Here is a 20,228-nt window from a genome sequence, read left to right as displayed (position 1 = left end):
TTATAAAATTTTGTGCGCCACGGAACATTAGTTGGACTTAGTCATGAAAATTTTCTAGTAGTTATTTCCATAAAAGGCTTTGTAGGTTTTATGGAAAGTCCAGAAACATACGAATCGACAAAAGAAATCTTACATCAAGGAAAAAATCTTTGGAACGTTCAACTAAGATATTGTCGTATTTACCTTCAATTCTTTTATCTCCTCCTGATGGGCCTCCTGAAAACAAATCAAAAGGGATTTCATTATATCTTCATTGCATTCGTACATAATATGTCAATGGTATATCTAATTAATACGGGTCACCAAAGGAGGTATTATATCATTTAATATTAAAATGTAACACACCGATAGATACAGCAGCAATATTAGTTACTTTATAAGGATAATTTTATGTTAATAAGTCTTTTAACCATTGTTAAAGTATTGACCAAATAGACTTTCAAGGCTTTAATATAAACTAACTAATGCAAGATGTCATATAATATATGCTGAGGACAAATAAAACTTTCATATGTCTTGATTTTCAAAAGGTCTATATGAGAGTTGAGTGTCAGGAAGCATTGTTTGAGTTTATGGAATTATTTGTATATATATATGATATTTCTCTTCGTTTGATTTCAGGGGTTGACCCAATGGTAGTTTTGTAATTTGGCAATTAAGAGAACATCCAACATAGACAGGAAATATATATCATCTTTGACACTGTATGCAGATACCAAACATTACAGAGAAATTCTTCCAGCTCATCAGTTCAAACTAACAAATAATGACATCACTTTAATGAACTTGAGACAAATGAGGAACACTTCAGATACTACACTGGATTTACAACACAACAGTATGATTATATTGTGAACTTTTTTGTACCAGATGTTGCAGAATATCCATATCAACTTGCCTACCAATAGACAAAAAGAAGTTATGTCACTGTCTGTTGAAAAATCAACTGTTATTACATGTAGTTATATTGAAAGTCCGTCACGACTTTGATAATGTGAATCTTGGTTACAAATTTGGCATTAGAAACCAAAACTGCAAGTGTATTGTTTCCCAAACTGGATGGATTACTTGTATTTTTGATGTGGAGAAGTTTCCACCTGGCCATGCATCAAGAGATGTTATATATCAACACATGCCCCAAAGTTCATCAGCTGGAGTTACCAACCACATTTGCTGTATTTGATCACACAGGAATAAAGATTTCTAAACCAACATCATTGTCTGTGCATTCCCAAACCCACTCGATTATAAGTCTACAAACACATTGAACTTAAGAGTCCTTGTGGCATGTGATCCAAGAGGTTCAATTATTTTATATATATATATATCTGTGTTATTTGATGGATTTATGTCTAACAAGGAAATATTCAAGAAGTCAGGTGTCGGAGATTGAGGAGTGTAATTTCAAGTTCATCTATTATCTCATTAATTCATTAAACCAATTTTGGTATAATTTTGTTCATTTTATGTACAGGTAACAATTGATATTAAAAGTAAATGTAGAAAAGTCATAACAATGATAACATGCCATTTTCCCTGCTGTAAGAAGACATGTAATGAAAATAAATTTGCCGGTCTGAGGTTACAGTCATATGCTCATGATGCTTTTACTTAAAAGCATATTTTATGAAAATAGTTTCAAAAATACAACACAGTATAAAACTGTATACATGTTGACATAATACTGTAAGTTCTGTAATTTCTTTACATTATAAACTGAGAATTCTTTAAACTGATGTTGTACATCTATCCAAAACATTTCTCAAAAATCAAAACACCTATCTTCTCATCATCATAGTGTATAAGTATTATTTAACTGATGTGTTATATGATATATTATACCATTATTGGACATTCTATATTCTTTATTGCATGATTTCAAGAAAAGTGTAAGGCTGCAAAATAAAGCAATTTATGGTGTATTAATATTAAGTTGGTTTCATTGTTTTTATCTGATCATGAGATGTATAAGCAATGTCGCTAAGACTACATTGTAAGACTGCAGGTGCTATCAGAACTTGTGCTTGAGACAAGCTCAAGAATTCATGAGAGAAATAACATAGGCTGTGACCCCAGTCACGAGGTAACTCCTGTGACTCAAATGACGAGTTCTACGTCTAGACACAGGGGGCCATGTATAGTCTATATTCTTTCATATAGAGACTATACATGGCCCTGTGGTCTAGATTTAGAGTAAACCACGGTTTATAACGAACACTTGTATACCAGTAGATCTAGTGAGTTTTTATTTCAATGCAGTGTTTTTCATTTCGACTGTCTTGTGTTTGCTGTAATAATGAACCAGATAGCTATCCTTTATGATAGTATTTCCTTGATTCGTTTTAAAACCGTATTTACTGTAGACGTCTAGACGAAGTACTTCCTGACGGCAACGTATCACTGCGTACTGTGTTCGGAACTGTCAGTCATCAGAGCGAGGGGGCGGAGCCAAAGGTAAGGTAATGTTTGTAAACATTTATAAATGCACATGGAAAGCCTGCATATACAGTTGAAGTTTTTTTTTACTTGGCCTGCAACACATGGACAAAATACATAAAGATTATTCTCACTGTATTTATGTCGAGATGCAGCAGATGCGGCTGGTCATTTGTTTCATTGGCTCCGGAAGCACCTAGCGAAAACTGATAGCTCGTCGATGCTGGTTTTGTTAGTTTAACTTTCCTAAGATACCCCTCGATTAAATATTTGAAACCCCACTGTGTTGATTTTAAACTGATGGATTCTTTTGGATACTTTTAAAGAAAAGTCGTGCGGAAGATCCTTCAAGTTGCTGCACGGATTATCGCCATCTTTCCGCAGTGTTTGTCCGACCTAGCAACATTAACCATGCTTCGGGAAAGTGGGCGGAGCTTAGCTCCGATTGGGGATGGGTCATTTGTTACCCCAAATTCAGATAATTGAAAGATCAATTAAAAATAATTTTCTGAATTGAATAGGTACTTAATGGATTTCAAACTCGATACCGGTTGAGGTTGTACCCCTGGTAAATAAGATATAATCGTGCTTCTTTCACATGATTTTAAGCGAAAATTAGATTCAGCCGTGTGTATGTAACTTTTGTGCTTGCCCGGACGATAAATAAAACCAGTATAGTCGATAGAGCGGGTAAACATGCTCAATGTGTTTATGTACATGTATACATAGAGATGAACCTAAACTATATTCACATAGCGCATATATCTGCCCATAACATAACATTATATGACATTGTATTATGAAGCTTTAGTACCCAACTATCTAAAACTGTCCCTTTCATCAAATTAAAAAATTATCATAATGGCTTGGTCACAAAGTCCAATGCCATATATTTATTTTTGCAGCTGGTCCGTTTATAAAAATGAAGAAAGAAATTAGTAACAGTAAAAATTGAATTAAGTTTTTTTACGACCCTCTCTTCCGAAGACGGATGATAACTATTTCTCGTTACTTTAAGATTTTAAGATGAATGTAATCAATATAACTGGTTGAAAGGCTACCGAAATATGATTTAAAGTTGGTTGGGTTCACGTTACCGACCCCAAAGTTTAGGTTGATTGATTGTGTTTAACGTAACAACTTAGGTCATGGAAGGACGGTTGCGTCTTTCCTTAATAAGCGATTAAAATATTCAAAGGCCGAATGTCTTTTTTCATTACTGTTGTTAAGAGTGAAAGAATAATTTGGGTTGCAAACCTTAATTGAGAAAATAAATTTTGATGTGAATTAATTGCACAAATGATATAGTGTAACTGCAACACAATACATTTTCATTTTCTAATTTGCTTACCTTAACGTTAGTTAGCTCGGTCTGCAATAAAACAAAAGTAAAATAGCAATTATCAATAACATCAACAACTGCAAGTAAATAGATACAATAAGGCTTTTCTAATGTCTTTGTACACGCAATTATACATACATGAGAAGATGTATGAGAAATATTGGACATTCAGTAAGATACAGAAAAAAAAAAAACTATGTTACAGTGCATTAACAAATGAGAATAGTGCATTTATACTACTATCCCATTCAAAACCAAAACAGGCAACTTATTGTATTAGTGTCTGCGTATATGACAAATTCTTTATAATAAGTATAATATGTCACATACCGCCTCGACGTGTATACGTATAAAGTTTAGAACATTTTCTCACGCGTAAACGTCGTAACAGAAACTACGCATGCATGACTCGAACAGGTAAGCTAATCGTGTAATACTACGATAGAGATTTTGATGAATTAGTTAGTGTTTACATTCGATTAGGCCGTTGGAAGCAAGCAATGCAGTCACGGTAAGTCAAAATATGTTTAATTTACCTGTATATGTCGTGTTTATGAACGACCGTGAGCGCAAAGGTATATAATTTCGTGCGTGTTCATTTGCATCCTCGATACTACAGGGTTTACTATCACAGACGTTATATCCATCCCTGAAATATATCATAGTAAATTGGAGGCAGTTCAGGAGAAAAAAACTGACCAATCACAGGCCTGCAAAGACTACTTTTGATGTTTACATAAAGAAAGAGTGAATCCCAACTTTAAAGCCACACGGTCAACAACAGTGAAGCGTTATTCGATTATTTTGGCGTACATCAAAGGACTATAGTATCTGTGTATTCTGCTCCTTTCAGTTTTGCTGTGATATAACCCAGGGGAGGATATATCGTCTGTGATAGTAATCCCTGGAGTCCCGCTGATGGGTGATTTGTTGACAGTATTGACGTTATTAGTAGACTACCATAGACTTTGACGTGCGCTCAGAAACTATTGTACTAGTATAGAGTACGTCGTTCATCTTGGAGACAGTGTTGGAGTACAGCACCTGATATCAGACAGGTACAACAGGCCTCATTGGGGTTGGATAAAGGCCCTATGGGCCTTTTTCAACCCTATTGGGATCGTTGGCAAAATTTGGGAGACAATTTTAGCACAAACCTACAATAAATGAAACGTTACGAGGCAAGATATAGTTCTCTTGTCATAGTATTCCTCTTTGTGCTAAATACACATTTTGACTGATTGTCAGGTATGCGTCACAATGAAATATCATAATATGCTTATATTGAAATGATTATTACGTTTTGACCCATTTATACACATCCTATAATTTTTTTTAACACGTATTAATGTATTAATGCGCTGGCCACCCAATGTACATGTGTAGCGTTTCACACATATGGTCTGGAATGCATCATTGCCGTGATACGGTTGAAACAAACAAAACATAGTCTGATTAAATGTATATTACTTCTGTATATCAGTTATATTCACTTATTTTATAGTGATTCTCATTTGACAATCTTCATTATATTTATATATATTTTAAAATAGCATCCAACTGTAAAGAGGAATTCCCACACTGATCACACTGTCGCTGTGTATGGTGAACCAAGGTTCTGAGGTCTTAGGTTATGTTAGGATTTAATTTGTCAGCTGTACATAGAAAATGCCATTGAATAATACAGACTAAAAGGCAATGGAAATGTGTAGATAGATATTTATAAATAAATATAATAATGACTCAACAGGTATAAATATAGGCCCTTCCGCATACATATTACACCTGTACCTGCCCCATCTACCTATAAATAGATGTGATTAATAACCTTCTCAGCTTCCGTCAGATACGTCTGGTCAATGAATCCTTATCTAGTCACAGGTGGATACATTACACTGGGAGAAAGGGAGGGGGTCATAAATACTCACCTAATTAAAGCACAGAGGCCCAAGATAGGAATCATAAGAGAAGAGAGGGAAGGTGATTAAGTAGTCACAGCTAAATTGAAGCCTAATACTTTACTAGAAGTGAGTGGGAGAGGCCTTTTTATACCCCATATGTATTACCATAACCAATTTTGCCATAAATTGGTAACATCAATATCCATAGTTACACCGACTGCCCAACTTTCAATTGAAATTGTCATCGCACCGTTTCACTTAATTGTCCCTTTATAAGTCACACCCTAAAACACTTGTCTGTAGTTGAATACATGTAACTCAATTCTTAAGTAATACTGAGTAAACTCTAAAATCTGATAGAATTATGTCAGAAATGGGTGTTCAATGTATACCATTTTCCAATCGGATAGATTTATAGATGGAATTACTTTTGAAAAACTAATTATTTTCTTTCTACAGAATCCAATAAGCACTTCAGAACGTTCCAAAATAGTTCATTATTTATTTCAAAAACACTCCTTGTTAATCTTCTTTTGGTTAAACTAAATTTGGTTCAGTTCAAAAACTTTTGTATGAATTCTATGATTTTCGTACTGTTGCCTTATTCTTAAAGACGCTCCATCCCCGACAAAGCATTGATGATACCATTCATTTGAACAATAATTGATGTTAAATCGTATATTTATACATGTCAAATTAACACCAAAAAAATTATTTAAGATGTTTAATTTTGCTTCTGGTGCATACGCAATCAGCACTTCGTTCCATATTGGACAAAGTGCTACATTTTCATCTTGAAATACAATTAGAAGCTCAGACTTTTCAATTGTGGTAGTGTTGTTAAGTTACTTTGGAAAAAGAAGAAAAGTTCTGATGTGTGTGCTCCTGATTTTTATCATGAAAAATACCATTTTTTTCTTCAAACTACTGTTTTGTTATGGTTGAAAATTCTACTGCATGAAGCCATCAAAATGAAAAGAAATGTAAAGACTGCGTCTTTCTGTGCAAAAAACATTTTAATTTATTCAAAGAAATAAGCATATCTGTAATATGGAAAATGTTATCCAACCCCTTCAGTACTCTCAGTACTTTGATTTTTGTATGGAATTTACTGACTTTGTGTATTGGCTTTGTAGAGACAGCGTTTTGGAGCTTCCGGACTTGATACAGTATACAGGGGAATAAACAAGGGATTGAAAGTTATAATATTATTACTGTATAGTTGTATATTCGTAAGGTTGATTGAGCCAGTCTAGATGGAGAGAGGTATTTTCTTTCATACCTACGGGTGCAATACTGGCTGGACTAGGGCAATACACTCATACAGCCTGAGGCTGTATTGCATGGCTACCCATGCAATAAAGCCTCATGACGTCACAGCGTCAACAAAATTTCTATTTCCTCGGTAAATTTTTTTATCACAAACTTGACTGGTTTTACTATGAAAGATGCAAACAACAGAATTTATGTTGAAAATATCACGTAATTTTTTTATGTATGACTTTCGCTATTGGGTGATCGGGTGGTGTAGTGGTTAAGCCACTCGCCTTTCACCTAGACGGCCAGGGTTCGATCCCCGGCACGGACGTGAAAAGGTCATGGGTCACCTGCCCGATCACGTGGGTTTTCTCCGGGCACTCCGGTTTCCTCCCACACTAAGACCCCTCGCGCGCTTACATCCGGGCCATCGAGAGTGATTTGTGTAACTTGTTTCTCAATTGATGTAAAATAAATAAAGTTTATATTTATATAATTGACTTTCAGCAGTGGATTTCTTCGAATTTATTTCAAAATGGTGGGATATTACTGATGTAAAATTGCAAAAAACGTCGAGGTATGAAAGAAAAATACTCTTTCATGAGTGGATATGAAGGATAGGGATATTCTATCCTCGGAATCACAAAATGTTGCAAAACCCTCGGCAAGCCTCGGGTTTTACTACATGTTGTGACCCTCGGGTAGAATATCCCTATCCTTCATCTCCACATATGTCTTATATTACAAGATGGGGCCCTCTCCGCAAAAATGTGTCTTGTTTTTATTAATGACTTATTGAATCAAGTCGACAGTAGAAAAAAGGGGATTTCTCTATTCCAGCTAAAAAAGTAAAGTTATAGTATTCTCTGATAAGAGAACTTTAAACATCAACTGTCCATTTAGTCTTTATATTGTTTTACATATTGTTTAAGAAATTGACCATCTTGGGTTTTATTATTAACAGTAAACATCATTCGTTTGAAAGGATCAGACAGGCTTGTAACAAATCAAAATGTGGTACTATGGAATAACTATGTTCTGGTGAACCCCCTTACTTTTTCAAAAATCACCCTTCTGCCCTACATGGTTATGAGCTTTGAATGTTATAAAAATCTAATTTATTAATGCTGGAAAGGGCTAACATTTTATTATAAAGTCTGGCCAAGGGTTTGACATACGAACTGATATGTTTATATCACTATTAGGATGGATCTTGAGGCATATGTAGAAGTTAAAAAAAACTATTGTTCATTTGTTCATAGACAGAAAATAACTTTTATAAAACTTGATCCCGGGAGCTGACGACGCGGACTAGTATGATATGGGCAAAATGTTCAATATCAAAGACAAAAGCGTGATAAATATACTTATTGAAGTGCGATTCACTGGAAGAGTATTGTGGGAGTGCGTGTGGAAGTGGCAATTGGATATTGTATATTTTGTATAGTCTATGCTGTAAATTGTAATCAATGTAAATATTGTAACGTATTATTCTTTCATTTTTGAAACATGTGGCAATGTCTTGGTTAGGGTACAAATATCAGTTTTTCTCGTCCGAGTATATAATACGGGGACTAGGAGCTTTTGTACTTGAAATGGGTTGGCGGATGGTAGTATGCAAGGTTTGGCGCTACTAACGGGGTTTTTATATAGTTGGGTAATCCGTTGGGGTTGTTCAAAAAAGCCGCATTTCCAGAAAACGGCGTGCGGTAAAAATGTTGAAAATTTATTAATACACATGGTGGATTTCATTTACAAATTGTATTATCAATATTGTGGTTCGTGGGGGAAATTAAAGAAAGCATTCACCGTTGCTATGCGTAGTAAACGAATCCCATTAATAAATAACACTTTCTATTGATCAATCAGCGTACAAATCACGTGCATTAGTTATGGGGGGGAGGGGGGGGGGGTAATTAGCACATGATTTTTGTCTCTTTCATATGGTAATTCAGTCGACCTGAACATGAATTTGTTTGAATTTTCGTAGTCTAAAGCCTGTCTCAAGTCGATTATTTGTTCAGTTAGAAGCTCAGTTAATCGATGCTAATTATATCTCGATTTGTATTCTACATCCCACCTTTTAATGATTTCAAATTACGAAAAAATGAACAAAAAATGCTCTATATGTTATGAACATGTATACATATAGAGCTGAACTTGAAATATATTCACACAGCTCGTCCATCTGCGCATGCCGGCTCGGAACGTTTTTGATGTACAACAGTGCGGGGCACACCGTAAGGCATTTTCCGGTTATTTGCGGAATTTTCCTCGGACGTCTTATTAGCTGATATTTTCTATTAATATATACGATATGATATATCATTCATCACTGACTGGTACTTTTAGAGCGATATTTTCGCAAGAAACTTCTAGTTTATATTTCTTTCAAAAATATTTGCAGATGTCACTATATATCGGCGATCGTTTTTAAGGAAGTTGGCGAACATTTTTCATTTAGGGGACCTAGTTACCGCGGTTGATATATGTGGTTATATTAAGAGCAGTTTTGCCAAATAGTATAATAGATAATAGATATGATTTTAGTGTATCTTGAGGCACTAAAATGTCAATTGAAAATTACATAAATGCCCTCCACTGCTAGCCATATATCTTAACTTAATTGGGAGTATTATAATAAAATAAGAAAAGAAATATTAGTAACTTTTAAAAAGAGCGGGTTCACTTTACCATTGGGAAGGGGGGTGGGTTTTTTTCACCATGGCTATAGTATTTTGACTCCCCCCTCCCAAAAAAAGAAGAAAAAAAGGTCTTCCACTGCTAGCCATATGTCTTCAAGCTTATTCCTATTTGTAGTTTTTAATAAATGAGAAAAAAACATGGATACAAGTGTTGTTCTAAGTTTTAGAAGGGTTGATTCACTTTACCATGGGGGTTCATTTCACCATTATGGTTATTTTGACCCTGGGGTCATTCTACCATGGGGGTCAAAATTTCCATACTACACCGGGTTTCGTTTCAACACTGAACGTGCACATGCACACAGAACAACGCGAGCCAGATAACTTAGCAACATAATATCTGTTATTTTGAAACTTGCATCCAGGAACTAAATTTTGAATCATTAACTTTGGAACCTTTGACCTTAAGCTATTGTTTTATTTATTTTCAAGTGGCAATCCTCTCCTGACGGGCCGCATGGAAAGAAAACAAAAAGGGTATTTTAACATATTTTCATTCTATTCGAACATAATACAGCAATAGTATATTGAATTAATTTATTATTATTATTATTAATTTGTTACAAATTCATTAATAAAAAGCTGGCAATGCAAGTTAAAAAGCATGTATTTGAAATTAAAAAAAAACAACATACATATAATGAAATATTTTTTTTCGAAAATTGTTTCTGAGCCATCCCTGGTTATGACAGTGTCGTATCCATTTTTCTTTCTGCTCTGTTTAGTTACCTTCACTGGCCAACCCCTATATAAATCACGGTACTTGACATACGTGCGTCATTCTAAACATATCTTGTCTCAGATAAACTTGCCCCGATATTGCAAATAACAATGTCAAACTCAAAATAAACACTGCACTCGTCTGACAAGGTTTCATTGAAGTAACAGATGAATGTGTTGTCAGCTAGATCCCAAATTATGTCCAATACGAGCTCTTATATAACACTTCGATATACACTAGGTTTTACGCGTACATTGACACGTGTGTGCCTTGGTAGTTGTCGCTCGTTCGGGACAGGTAGTCACTTGCACATGGTCAGTTGAGTGCATAGAGTACGATGATATACATGGATATATGTGGACGGATTATTATTTGGATTTCTATTCACTTGTGTGGAATTTTTATTTTGACAAACATCTAAAAGACAGCTTAGAGGAGTTGATATGCTTTCTTGCTAAAACAAGCCCCATACAGCAGTATAGGGAACGACTTTGTTTACGTATTAGTATGTGATCATACACAGTGGACAACTGCTAGGTATGTATGTGCATGTACATGTATAGACTGAGCGCATGTGTGTCGATGAGCGCGTCGGAATGTAAAACAAAAATGGCTGTCCTCGACAGAGAAATGTCTCATAAACGGTTCTTGAAATACAAGTATACTTATTTTTTTTAATCATTTTAATGTTTTTTAACTTGCATTGTCACCTTTAATACAGGGGTAATGTAAATTATTTTTGTTTAAATACTATCCTTTACAAATTACATTATATTTGTTTATACAACTTGTATCAAAGAAATAAATTACAAATATTTCATTTGAGCCTACGTGTTTTCAAGGTAAATATGGAATATATGGACTAACAAACACACGGACGGACAGACAGACAGACGAACACACTAATAACAATCCGAAAACTGCATAAATATAAAACACATTGATATTTGTAAAACACGATTATATCGAACCTCTAAGGACCAAGGAAATTAATCTTCTTGATAAGCACAGTTCAGTGCGTAATACTCAAATAACAAATCTTATAAGAACCTGAATGAGAAATAAAAGTATTGCGTTATAAGCATGAATAAGGTATGTTCAGTATAAACGTGTTTTACTGGTACACATCAAACAATGAACTCATATGTAATACTCTTGATATTAGAAGAAAAAATCTTACCATCATGTTTGAAAATAACTGAAATGGAAAACGAAATAGAAAGTATTAAATACATCAGATTAGTTTGTCCGGAAAGCAATAAGGTAAGCAAACAGTTCTTTTACAATTTAAGTGGTCTTGTCTGATCAGTGCTGAAACCCCCCCCCCCCCCCCCAACACGAGGGGGTCGAAATAAAAGAGTAAAATATGCAAGTATAAAATATATACACGAAAACTCTGATACACATAAGTCACATATCTTATAAGTAAGCGCTCTCTTCACCACCCCAGGAGGTTAGCCCTGTCATTGTTATAACTTGCTACCGATTTAATAGGAGTTTTATTCAATATTTTCAGAGGATAAATCGTGTATAAGGAACTATCGAAATTGACCCAAAGTAATGTTCACCAATATCTATAGCATTTGCTTGACCAGCCGTGGGTTTATAAATGAAATGAACGTAAATATTCTTCTGACCTTTACGGACGAAAATTGCACACAGTAAACGGGCCTCGTAGCTATACTGTCTCGTAACTTTAGTACAGTATGAGGCTTAACTCTAACTTAAAACACAGTTCCATTTGTGTTGATAAAATCCTACTATACAAAGCATTCATTACTTGTAAATGTTTGCTTTTGTAAAGTCGAATCTGGCCAAACAAACGCTCGGTGTACCAATATGTTACGAAACCAGTGGACGTGTTATACTGAAATGGTTTTTTTTCTCGCATAAATGAAATTTACAAACGTACGAGTCAAACGGTAATACCTTATGTTAGCCATGATGCATTCAGTTTTCTCACCAACCTAGTTGCGTTCAAGTAAATCCTCTCCTTGTGAACTGTTAATTTTCTGATGCTAATGACTAGTCCTGCATAACACCCAGGCGATCTTCTTCCTCACGTAAGAGGAATTCGTCCTTATCTTAAGGAAGGAGAAAGAATCAGGTTTTCTGGTAGTTTCTAACAATCCTGTATTTGTTAGTTCTGGTTTTGTTCCCCAAAATTACTGCTGCTTCGGGGGCCGTTACGGCTACAGCCGCCATCTCGAAAACGTATTTTGAACTTCTTCTCAAGTTCTATCAGTGCGATTTGGCAGAAAGAATTCTGTACATTTTAGGTTGATCCCAAAATTGAAGATGGTCACCATGATACCATATCTAATTAATTTCCTATACGACTGTTGCTAAGGTAGTCAAATGACCGCTAAGGCCCTTGAGCTTCTTGTTATATATTCGTAATGTGCATTTTTGTCGAAACTATGAATATTTTAACAAAACTATTAAGTAAAGATAAATTCATTAGTAATATCGATTTGTAGTTGGCAGAGCATTCATTAAAACATAGACTGGGTTTTTTTTATAAATAGAAAAAGAATACCAGAAATCAATTGATTTATATGTGTATACATTTGTATTCCTTATTTATAATAAAAGTGAGTCATATTATTAAAGGTATTAAGGTTTTAGCCCCTGTTTAAACTAGTGCCACGCTGTATGCCAATAAATCACTTATCACTTCATAAATATAGAAATATAGGATCTTAAATGAGTGTTCATTTCATACAAGATTTCATCAAATAAGTCTAAGAAGTTTTTGTTATTGCGAGCCTTGACGAGTTTCATAAAATCTCTAATGAAAAGATCACAAATTTAAGATACTTTTCATCACATAACTACAACAACGTACATTTCGAAGAATCTCACGTCAAAAGGTATTGCGAAAATCCAGCGGAGGCTGCCATCTTGTCCCGCCGTCCTCGAAATTCTGACGTCATGTCATTGTTCCTGATGTCATTGCATTGTTTCTGTCATAACGTCACAATAAATTTCCAGCCAATGAAAATCGCTCCAGGTCATATTACACTCGTGACATACAATGTATGTAAAATATTACACAGACAAAAGCTGTAGATATCAGGCGGATTATGTGATAAAAAGCGCGTATGCATCGGGCCTAACCTTAGGTATTATCGTTGAATTGTAGATTGCTCTGTTGCTGGTAAAATTGGGAAAATATGCACACATTTATGTCACCAAATAACCATGCCACTATGTTTACTGGTGTCTATAGTAAGTACAAGTAGCGCTTGTTTGTGCGCATTCGACTTTACAAAAGCATACACATCGAGTAGTTTTTGAACTTGGCATGAAAATTACGGTTGTAAATTATATATGGGCTATTTTACAAATACTACAGCGAAAGGGTTGACATTCGAAGGTTCAGTCACAAAGAAAGAAATTCAGTGCTAAAATAGATTGCCAGAAAGTCGATCATCAGTTATTGTGTTGATTAGTAATACTTACAAAATGTGATAAACAACCAACTACGACACCATTCATGGCAGTTACCGACACTGTTTTACCGACAGTATATGCCGCTGCGGTTAGCATATATGTACCACCAGCTACTAAGCCAGAAGCAATGCCTATGTCAATGTATGGGCGCTAAAAAACAAACAAAATGTATGAATCAATTTTCTGTGCGAACATGAAAGCATTTTAAGGTATCCTATTTAATGCTTACAACAATGATATAGTTGCGAGTCATCAAAATGCACAATTAATTCTAGATGTCCAGCAAGTAATCAGCAGTATTTGTATAAGATTTCTAATAAAAAAAACATCTGATATACAGGGCGAATAAAATCTTAAAACATTGTTGAGGAACAGTTATAAAATAAGAAAACATTGATTTTTAACAAGAAATGAAGGGATACATTTTTGTCATAAGGTAAACTTTTCTTCGAACAATGGAGACAATGAGGCAATTTGCTTTCAGAATTGACGACAGTAGGGCAAGGCACCAGGATCATAAATATGAAGTCTCTGGATAAAAAGTAAAAATAGAAATACAATATTCTATGCTGATAACCCAGAAAACGGTTCCTTTATTTCTGTATGATGCAAGTACAACTGCAGCTTAAATGACACTCTTTGTTATGTAAACAAACAGTAGAAAACAACCTTTAAAAATAATGATATCTTAATTCGTGGACATGTGTGAACGTTAAGATAATTCATCAGATAGATCTAATAGGTCACAAACAATGCATGCTTCATGCATAATTTAAAGTCATGAATAACTTACTAATTATAAATGTTCATATATACTACCCCTTTAAACTTGCATAAGATAAAATCAATTGAATTAATTCATATCATTAAAGTTTTTAGACACCGATCAAATAATGCTACAGAGTGGATTTAAAGTATTACGCATTTAGCATTCTGTTATTGATAAGAAATCGTTATTTCCAAATGGAGCCATTTTAAGCTTGAACGAAGTCAAGGTAACATCAACCTGCTTCAGGGCGAATGACAAGTCTTCTAATCACATAGACCTTTGTTATTGATATGAATAAATTACTCTGAAATTATTCGCCCTTTATTATTTAATGATGTTGTAACGAAATCGGCCAATTTGCCTCTTTTTTATAGGTATAGTTGTGATCAGATGATCGGTTGGGCCAAAATGACAAGGTTACATGACAAATATATTTTGTTCCGGTATTTCGAGAGTAGATAGATAAACTAAATCGTAATGTTTCTATAAGGATGGCATTTGTAACATTTGTAAATTGAATGCTACATTATCTGATACTTGTGAAATGTTTACTTGTGTTATATTAAGAGTGCAAGGAGTGGGCGATTGAGATGTACGAGGCGAGGCCATGGCTCGTACGAGGCCGTCGTGCCTCGATAGTATGCCTAGCAATATTTATGTCAGTTTAGGTCTTAAAGTGTATTCAATATTATTATTTGTCAGAATGATGTAGTACTGACCTATTTGTTGTATATATGTGAGATATAGTGCCGATTCCATTGTCAGACTTCTATTTTATTCGCTGTGGTGAATCGCGACAACCATCGTTCGTATGTATCGCGCTGTCAACAATGGCGTCGGCGTTAGTGTATAGAATTGTTGATTTGTTATCACATGTTGTTATTTTCTCAGTTATTGTTGAATTTTAGTACTGGTTTGAGTCTTTTATTCAATCTCCAGATAAACAGTCGTTTAGACTTGTAGTCTTAACCTACGGATCATACAAAAGTATAAATTCAGACAGAAACTGCGACCTGGGTGCTTGGTACTGCCAAACCGCTACCAAGGAAGATTTTAATACCACCCCGGGTCCGGTTTTTGTCACAATGTTCTAAACCAAATAATATTCCTGTGGTAACCTTATTTAGTAGTTATAATATCGTTTGACCCATGTGACTTTGGAATTACGCCGAGTATTTTCATTTAAAGCGACTAATAATTTAAATTTCACCGTTATAAACAGAAGTCAAGCGTTATGCAGCTTATTATATTTCCTAAAACTTACACTTTCTCTCAATTACAACATTTTAAAGTACCGACAAGCAATTTGTTTAACGTTTAAAGCGTGTAAAGTGTTTGCCATCAACCGAACGGAAAAAAACATCACATGTGGACAAGAGAAGATCGCATCGGAGTATGCGCGCTGGTACGTGCATATGGGGTCTTCCCCGAACACCAACTCTGGGTAGGAAGGGATGTTTTCATAGGGATGATTATATGTTGTATATGTAATAGTCTACATGTATCTCAGAATTGTTCTCAGTGCAAGATCACGGGTAAATATCAGACCGTCAGAAAGTGAATAGACTTTAATGTTTAAACAGCACCCTTGAACACTGTATCGTTTGAAGCGACAAAACTGTATGTTAATAGCGATTTTGGTTTTATATGATTGTATGATTTGTTGGATTAATACTTTTGTCTGTTAGGGAACAAGACCCTTTTTCACACAGATTGATAACTTGGATCATGCAGTTATAGCCCAGAAAATTTTGATGACATTATTAACCACTGCAAACAAGAGCACGGTTCTGAAATGTGTGTTTTAAAGATCTTTAGGAAGAGCAATCACCAGGCAAAAATGTCTTTTATGATTAAAACTCTAATGACTGGTAGTTATGTACATAGATTTGGTTCGGCATCCCTAAAAACCCAACTGTACTAATGCAATTTCCACTGAAATCAGACAATATCTAACTGTTGACCAATCAGAAGCCGTGGAATTTAAAAATGAATCTCCAACATGACGATCTTCATTGACTTCGGTTATAACTATTATTAGTAGTAGTGTAGTTGATAAAGCAGTTGCAATGTTAGGAACCCCTGCGGCCCTTTGTCTAAGATATTAAACTGATATTTTAAGATAAAAATGGTTGATGATCGGGTGACTTTTTTGATATTTTAGATATATCTTCTATATTAATACGTTGTATCATTGTAACAAAATAGTTTCATGTTTCAACACTAAAGTATGTATACACCTTGCATTGGTTACGTTTATCTCACGGTACTATGAAACCTTTATTTTGATTGGTCGGAATTTCCGAAGAAACTTTCTTCGGGAAAACGACGCAGAGCGTATCAAGTAACCTATGGTTTCAGACGTGAGGATGAAGAAAGTTAGTTAAAAAGTAGTCGCCATTTACGATCATGAAATAGGGGCATGCCCACGACCTGGCATTATTATTCGAATGCCAGTGTTGTTGATTAATGATTGATTATGTACGATTACAAAAGTTAAATAAATAATCGCTGAATCTATGTTGACATATAACACGATATTTTTAGTCCGTATAATGATTAAAACAGTTCGACCACTGTTTTTCACAGCTTAACTTGAAAATATAGTCAGTTTCAGGAAATCGCTGTGGGTGGTTCTGCAATAGCACCTTTTGCACATAGTTGGAATTAACTTTTGGTTTTCTTCATTTATGAGTCATTATCGGAATCCGATATATTGTCAACTTTATTTTCCTGTCCGATAACTAGATGTACGTCTCTACATTTCATACATGATTTGTTAAATTTCAAATTGTCATCATAATTGATGCATTAATTTCCTTATTACTCAAATCGCGGTTAGAAGCAGGTTGATACAATGTAGCTAAAAGTTGTCGTGTTAAAATTTCGTTCCGAACAAATGATAACTAGAGTTATCGACCCTTACATCTCTTTATGTCATACAGACCTCTTTCAAAAAAATTCCTGCTTTGAAGACAACCTTTCTGCATTCGTTTATGACGCTGAAAATAAAACAAACACAATACAGTCATTAATTCGAAAGATTCAAATTATGTGATTCGCTCTAAATTATGCCATTGCATTGAGGTCGATCAATATTAATGGTCATGTATTCTGACCAATAATCTGTTTTTTTATATATCACTATTTATACATAGTACACCACACAGTGTAAATGCCTTAAGACATGTCAATGCTTACCTTATTATTATTCACTCATTGGCAAATGCTCATATTATACCAATAAAACAGTTTCATATCGATTTTGCCGTAACCATTTTGACTTGCTTAGGTTATAGTAATATTGTAATGATTTGATCTACCCCGCTCTATTCTTATGAAATATAATTGGTTCGTATTGAACGGATACGACTTTACACAGGCATACACATCAGATCCTGTTTTACCTTGTCAAGCAAATGGCGATTGCAGATTACATGCTGCTAATATGCCATTGATAGGAAGGCATTTTAATCATCTCAAATACTTATATTGTATAATTTGAGGAATACTGAATATGAAAACGACTAGTTTTTAGAAAAAAAAGTGTTCAATCATTGTATAAGGGGCAAAACATGATGATTTGTGGAAATGCACTTAAAACTCCTCAATTTAACATTTTGTCTTAAAAACATAATTCCCACTATGTTCAAATAACATTATAACATTCAATAAGCACATTGCAATCAATTTGGAGCCTCCATATATATCATATTCCATGATATAATCTATAGCCGCCAGTTGCATTACAATGTCAAAAGGATTCGATGTGTATGCTTTCGTATGTTTAATATATAACCATATCAAAGACTAATAATCATTGTCAATCTGCCGATATCATATTGTTTCTTTTTTAATTATGAAAATATAGCACGTGTAACATTAAATGTAAGCATTGATTTAACAACTCCATGTTTCATCTTTTGATTTGAACATTTAACCATTTGAGGGTTTTCCCCATAGTTTTATTCTTACCTTTCGATGGCGTACAGCAAAACCTTTATACTGTTCACCACAAACGTCTTAAACTGATTATAATCTCCAAATCGGCGGCTGTAATAAAAACGAAATCATTTTAAAAGTCTTCCATAAGAAATGAATACGATATAAACTTCTCCCTAAATACATTTAGTATTTAATTACCAATATGGTAAGAAACATGCGATCACATTGTCTCAGTGGTCCCTGACCAAATCAATGTATTATTACTGTCAAACACACGCGAAGTCTCATGGTACTGCAATTTATATTAATATCAACTAGGATGATTTACTAATTTTAGATATGTTTTAAATATTGTTATTAAACAGATCGTCGTTTTCTTTTTACTTCCAAATCATTACTCATCCTGGATACTTTTCAGCCACGAATTTATTTCCTTATAGATTTCTTGAGGGCATATTACTAAATACATACAAGGTATTTGAGAACGGGACCCCAAACGGATTTTGCTAGTGACGGCAAAAAATCAAAAAATAATATCTTGAAAACTAAATGATGTATAATCCTGATTTTTATTCTATATTTGTCATATATTTATATATGGGGGACAAAGAAGCAATTCCAACCATGTGGACAAAAAAAATGTCAAATTTTCGAGGCGATCTGCCCCTTTATCTAGACTCACAAAACGAACACAATTACATAATATGATACGGACAGTAATACAGGACAATGCAAGTTGACAAATATCAAGCAGCACAATAGAGCGCAATTAACCCTTTCGATTTCGACAAACATCATATAAAACTGTACAGCAACAACATATTACATATTCTATATCATGCACAACATGTATTACAGGCAAAAGGACAAAACAAGGGACAAACTATACATGTAACAAAACCCTATAATACAAATACAATACTACCATGAAAATTGCCGTAATCATATGTACATGCAGCACATGAAATATACAACTTTAAGACGTGTTCTCATACCTGCGGAAGAGACCATTTGGCTGTACAGCTACCGTTTGTGCTCTGTAAGGAAAAAACAAAATTTATTCAGTTTCGGACTGATAAATTAAGATGTCATGTCATTCAGAATTTTAACGATTTCACAGGCCAAACAGTAATTCTTCAAATATTTAATAAAATATAAGTTGACATATAAAGTAATTGTTCATTGTTAGAAGTTAAATCATTAAAATAAAACATGAATGCGTCTTTCTTTTATCTTCTCTATTTTTATCATTTTACATTTGGTTATTAGCAACCTTAGATAAATTAAAGGACTTGTGAATTCACATTCTATTTATCTATTATTAGTGGGGCAGATAAGTGCATATTTCGTGCACATTATGATAAAAACATAAAACTTGGCACAAATGAAGTTTTAGGCCAAAAGAAATTTTTTTTGGCCTCTGGGCCATCGCGAATTAGCCATATGACGTCACTGGCGGCCATTTTCCAATATGGTCGCCAAAAACACTTTAAAACTTCATTTCAGATTAAGTGTAGGTCTTTTTTATGATTTTTTTTGCCCTTAATCCTTCTCAATCAATGTTTAAATGATTGAATGAATTATTGACTTTATTATTTTTTAAAGATATTATTTATCGACATTTTCTGATGATGTCAATGGCGGAAGATGGCCGCCAACATTGATTAAAAACTAAATGTTGAAAATGAATTAATAA

At 34.3% G+C, this 20,228-nt stretch overlaps 1 protein-coding gene across 1 annotated transcript in view; it reads right to left on the bottom strand.

Moving 5' to 3' along the window:
- LOC138314372 (uncharacterized) overlaps positions 1–19,564 on the bottom strand; it is a 45,289-nt gene extending 25,725 nt beyond the window's left edge. The window contains exons 1-7 of the mRNA XM_069254673.1: positions 19,529–19,564; positions 18,563–18,638; positions 17,535–17,589; positions 13,828–13,968; positions 11,543–11,560; positions 3,788–3,808; positions 184–216 (exon numbers count right to left, since the gene is read on the bottom strand). Of these exons, the coding sequence (XP_069110774.1) occupies positions 184–216; positions 3,788–3,808; positions 11,543–11,560; positions 13,828–13,914 (159 nt within the window). The 5' untranslated portion in view covers positions 13,915–13,968; positions 17,535–17,589; positions 18,563–18,638; positions 19,529–19,564. The remainder of the gene's footprint in view (positions 1–183; positions 217–3,787; positions 3,809–11,542; positions 11,561–13,827; positions 13,969–17,534; positions 17,590–18,562; positions 18,639–19,528) is intronic.
- Positions 19,565–20,228: the final 664 nt, after the last annotated feature.

This window comes from Argopecten irradians, chromosome 2 (genome assembly GCF_041381155.1).
Source record: "Argopecten irradians isolate NY chromosome 2, Ai_NY, whole genome shotgun sequence".
Lineage (NCBI taxonomy): Eukaryota > Metazoa > Mollusca > Bivalvia > Pectinida > Pectinidae > Argopecten > Argopecten irradians.
Note: the sequence above shows the minus strand (reverse complement) of the source record. Positions and strands in the feature narration are given on the sequence as shown.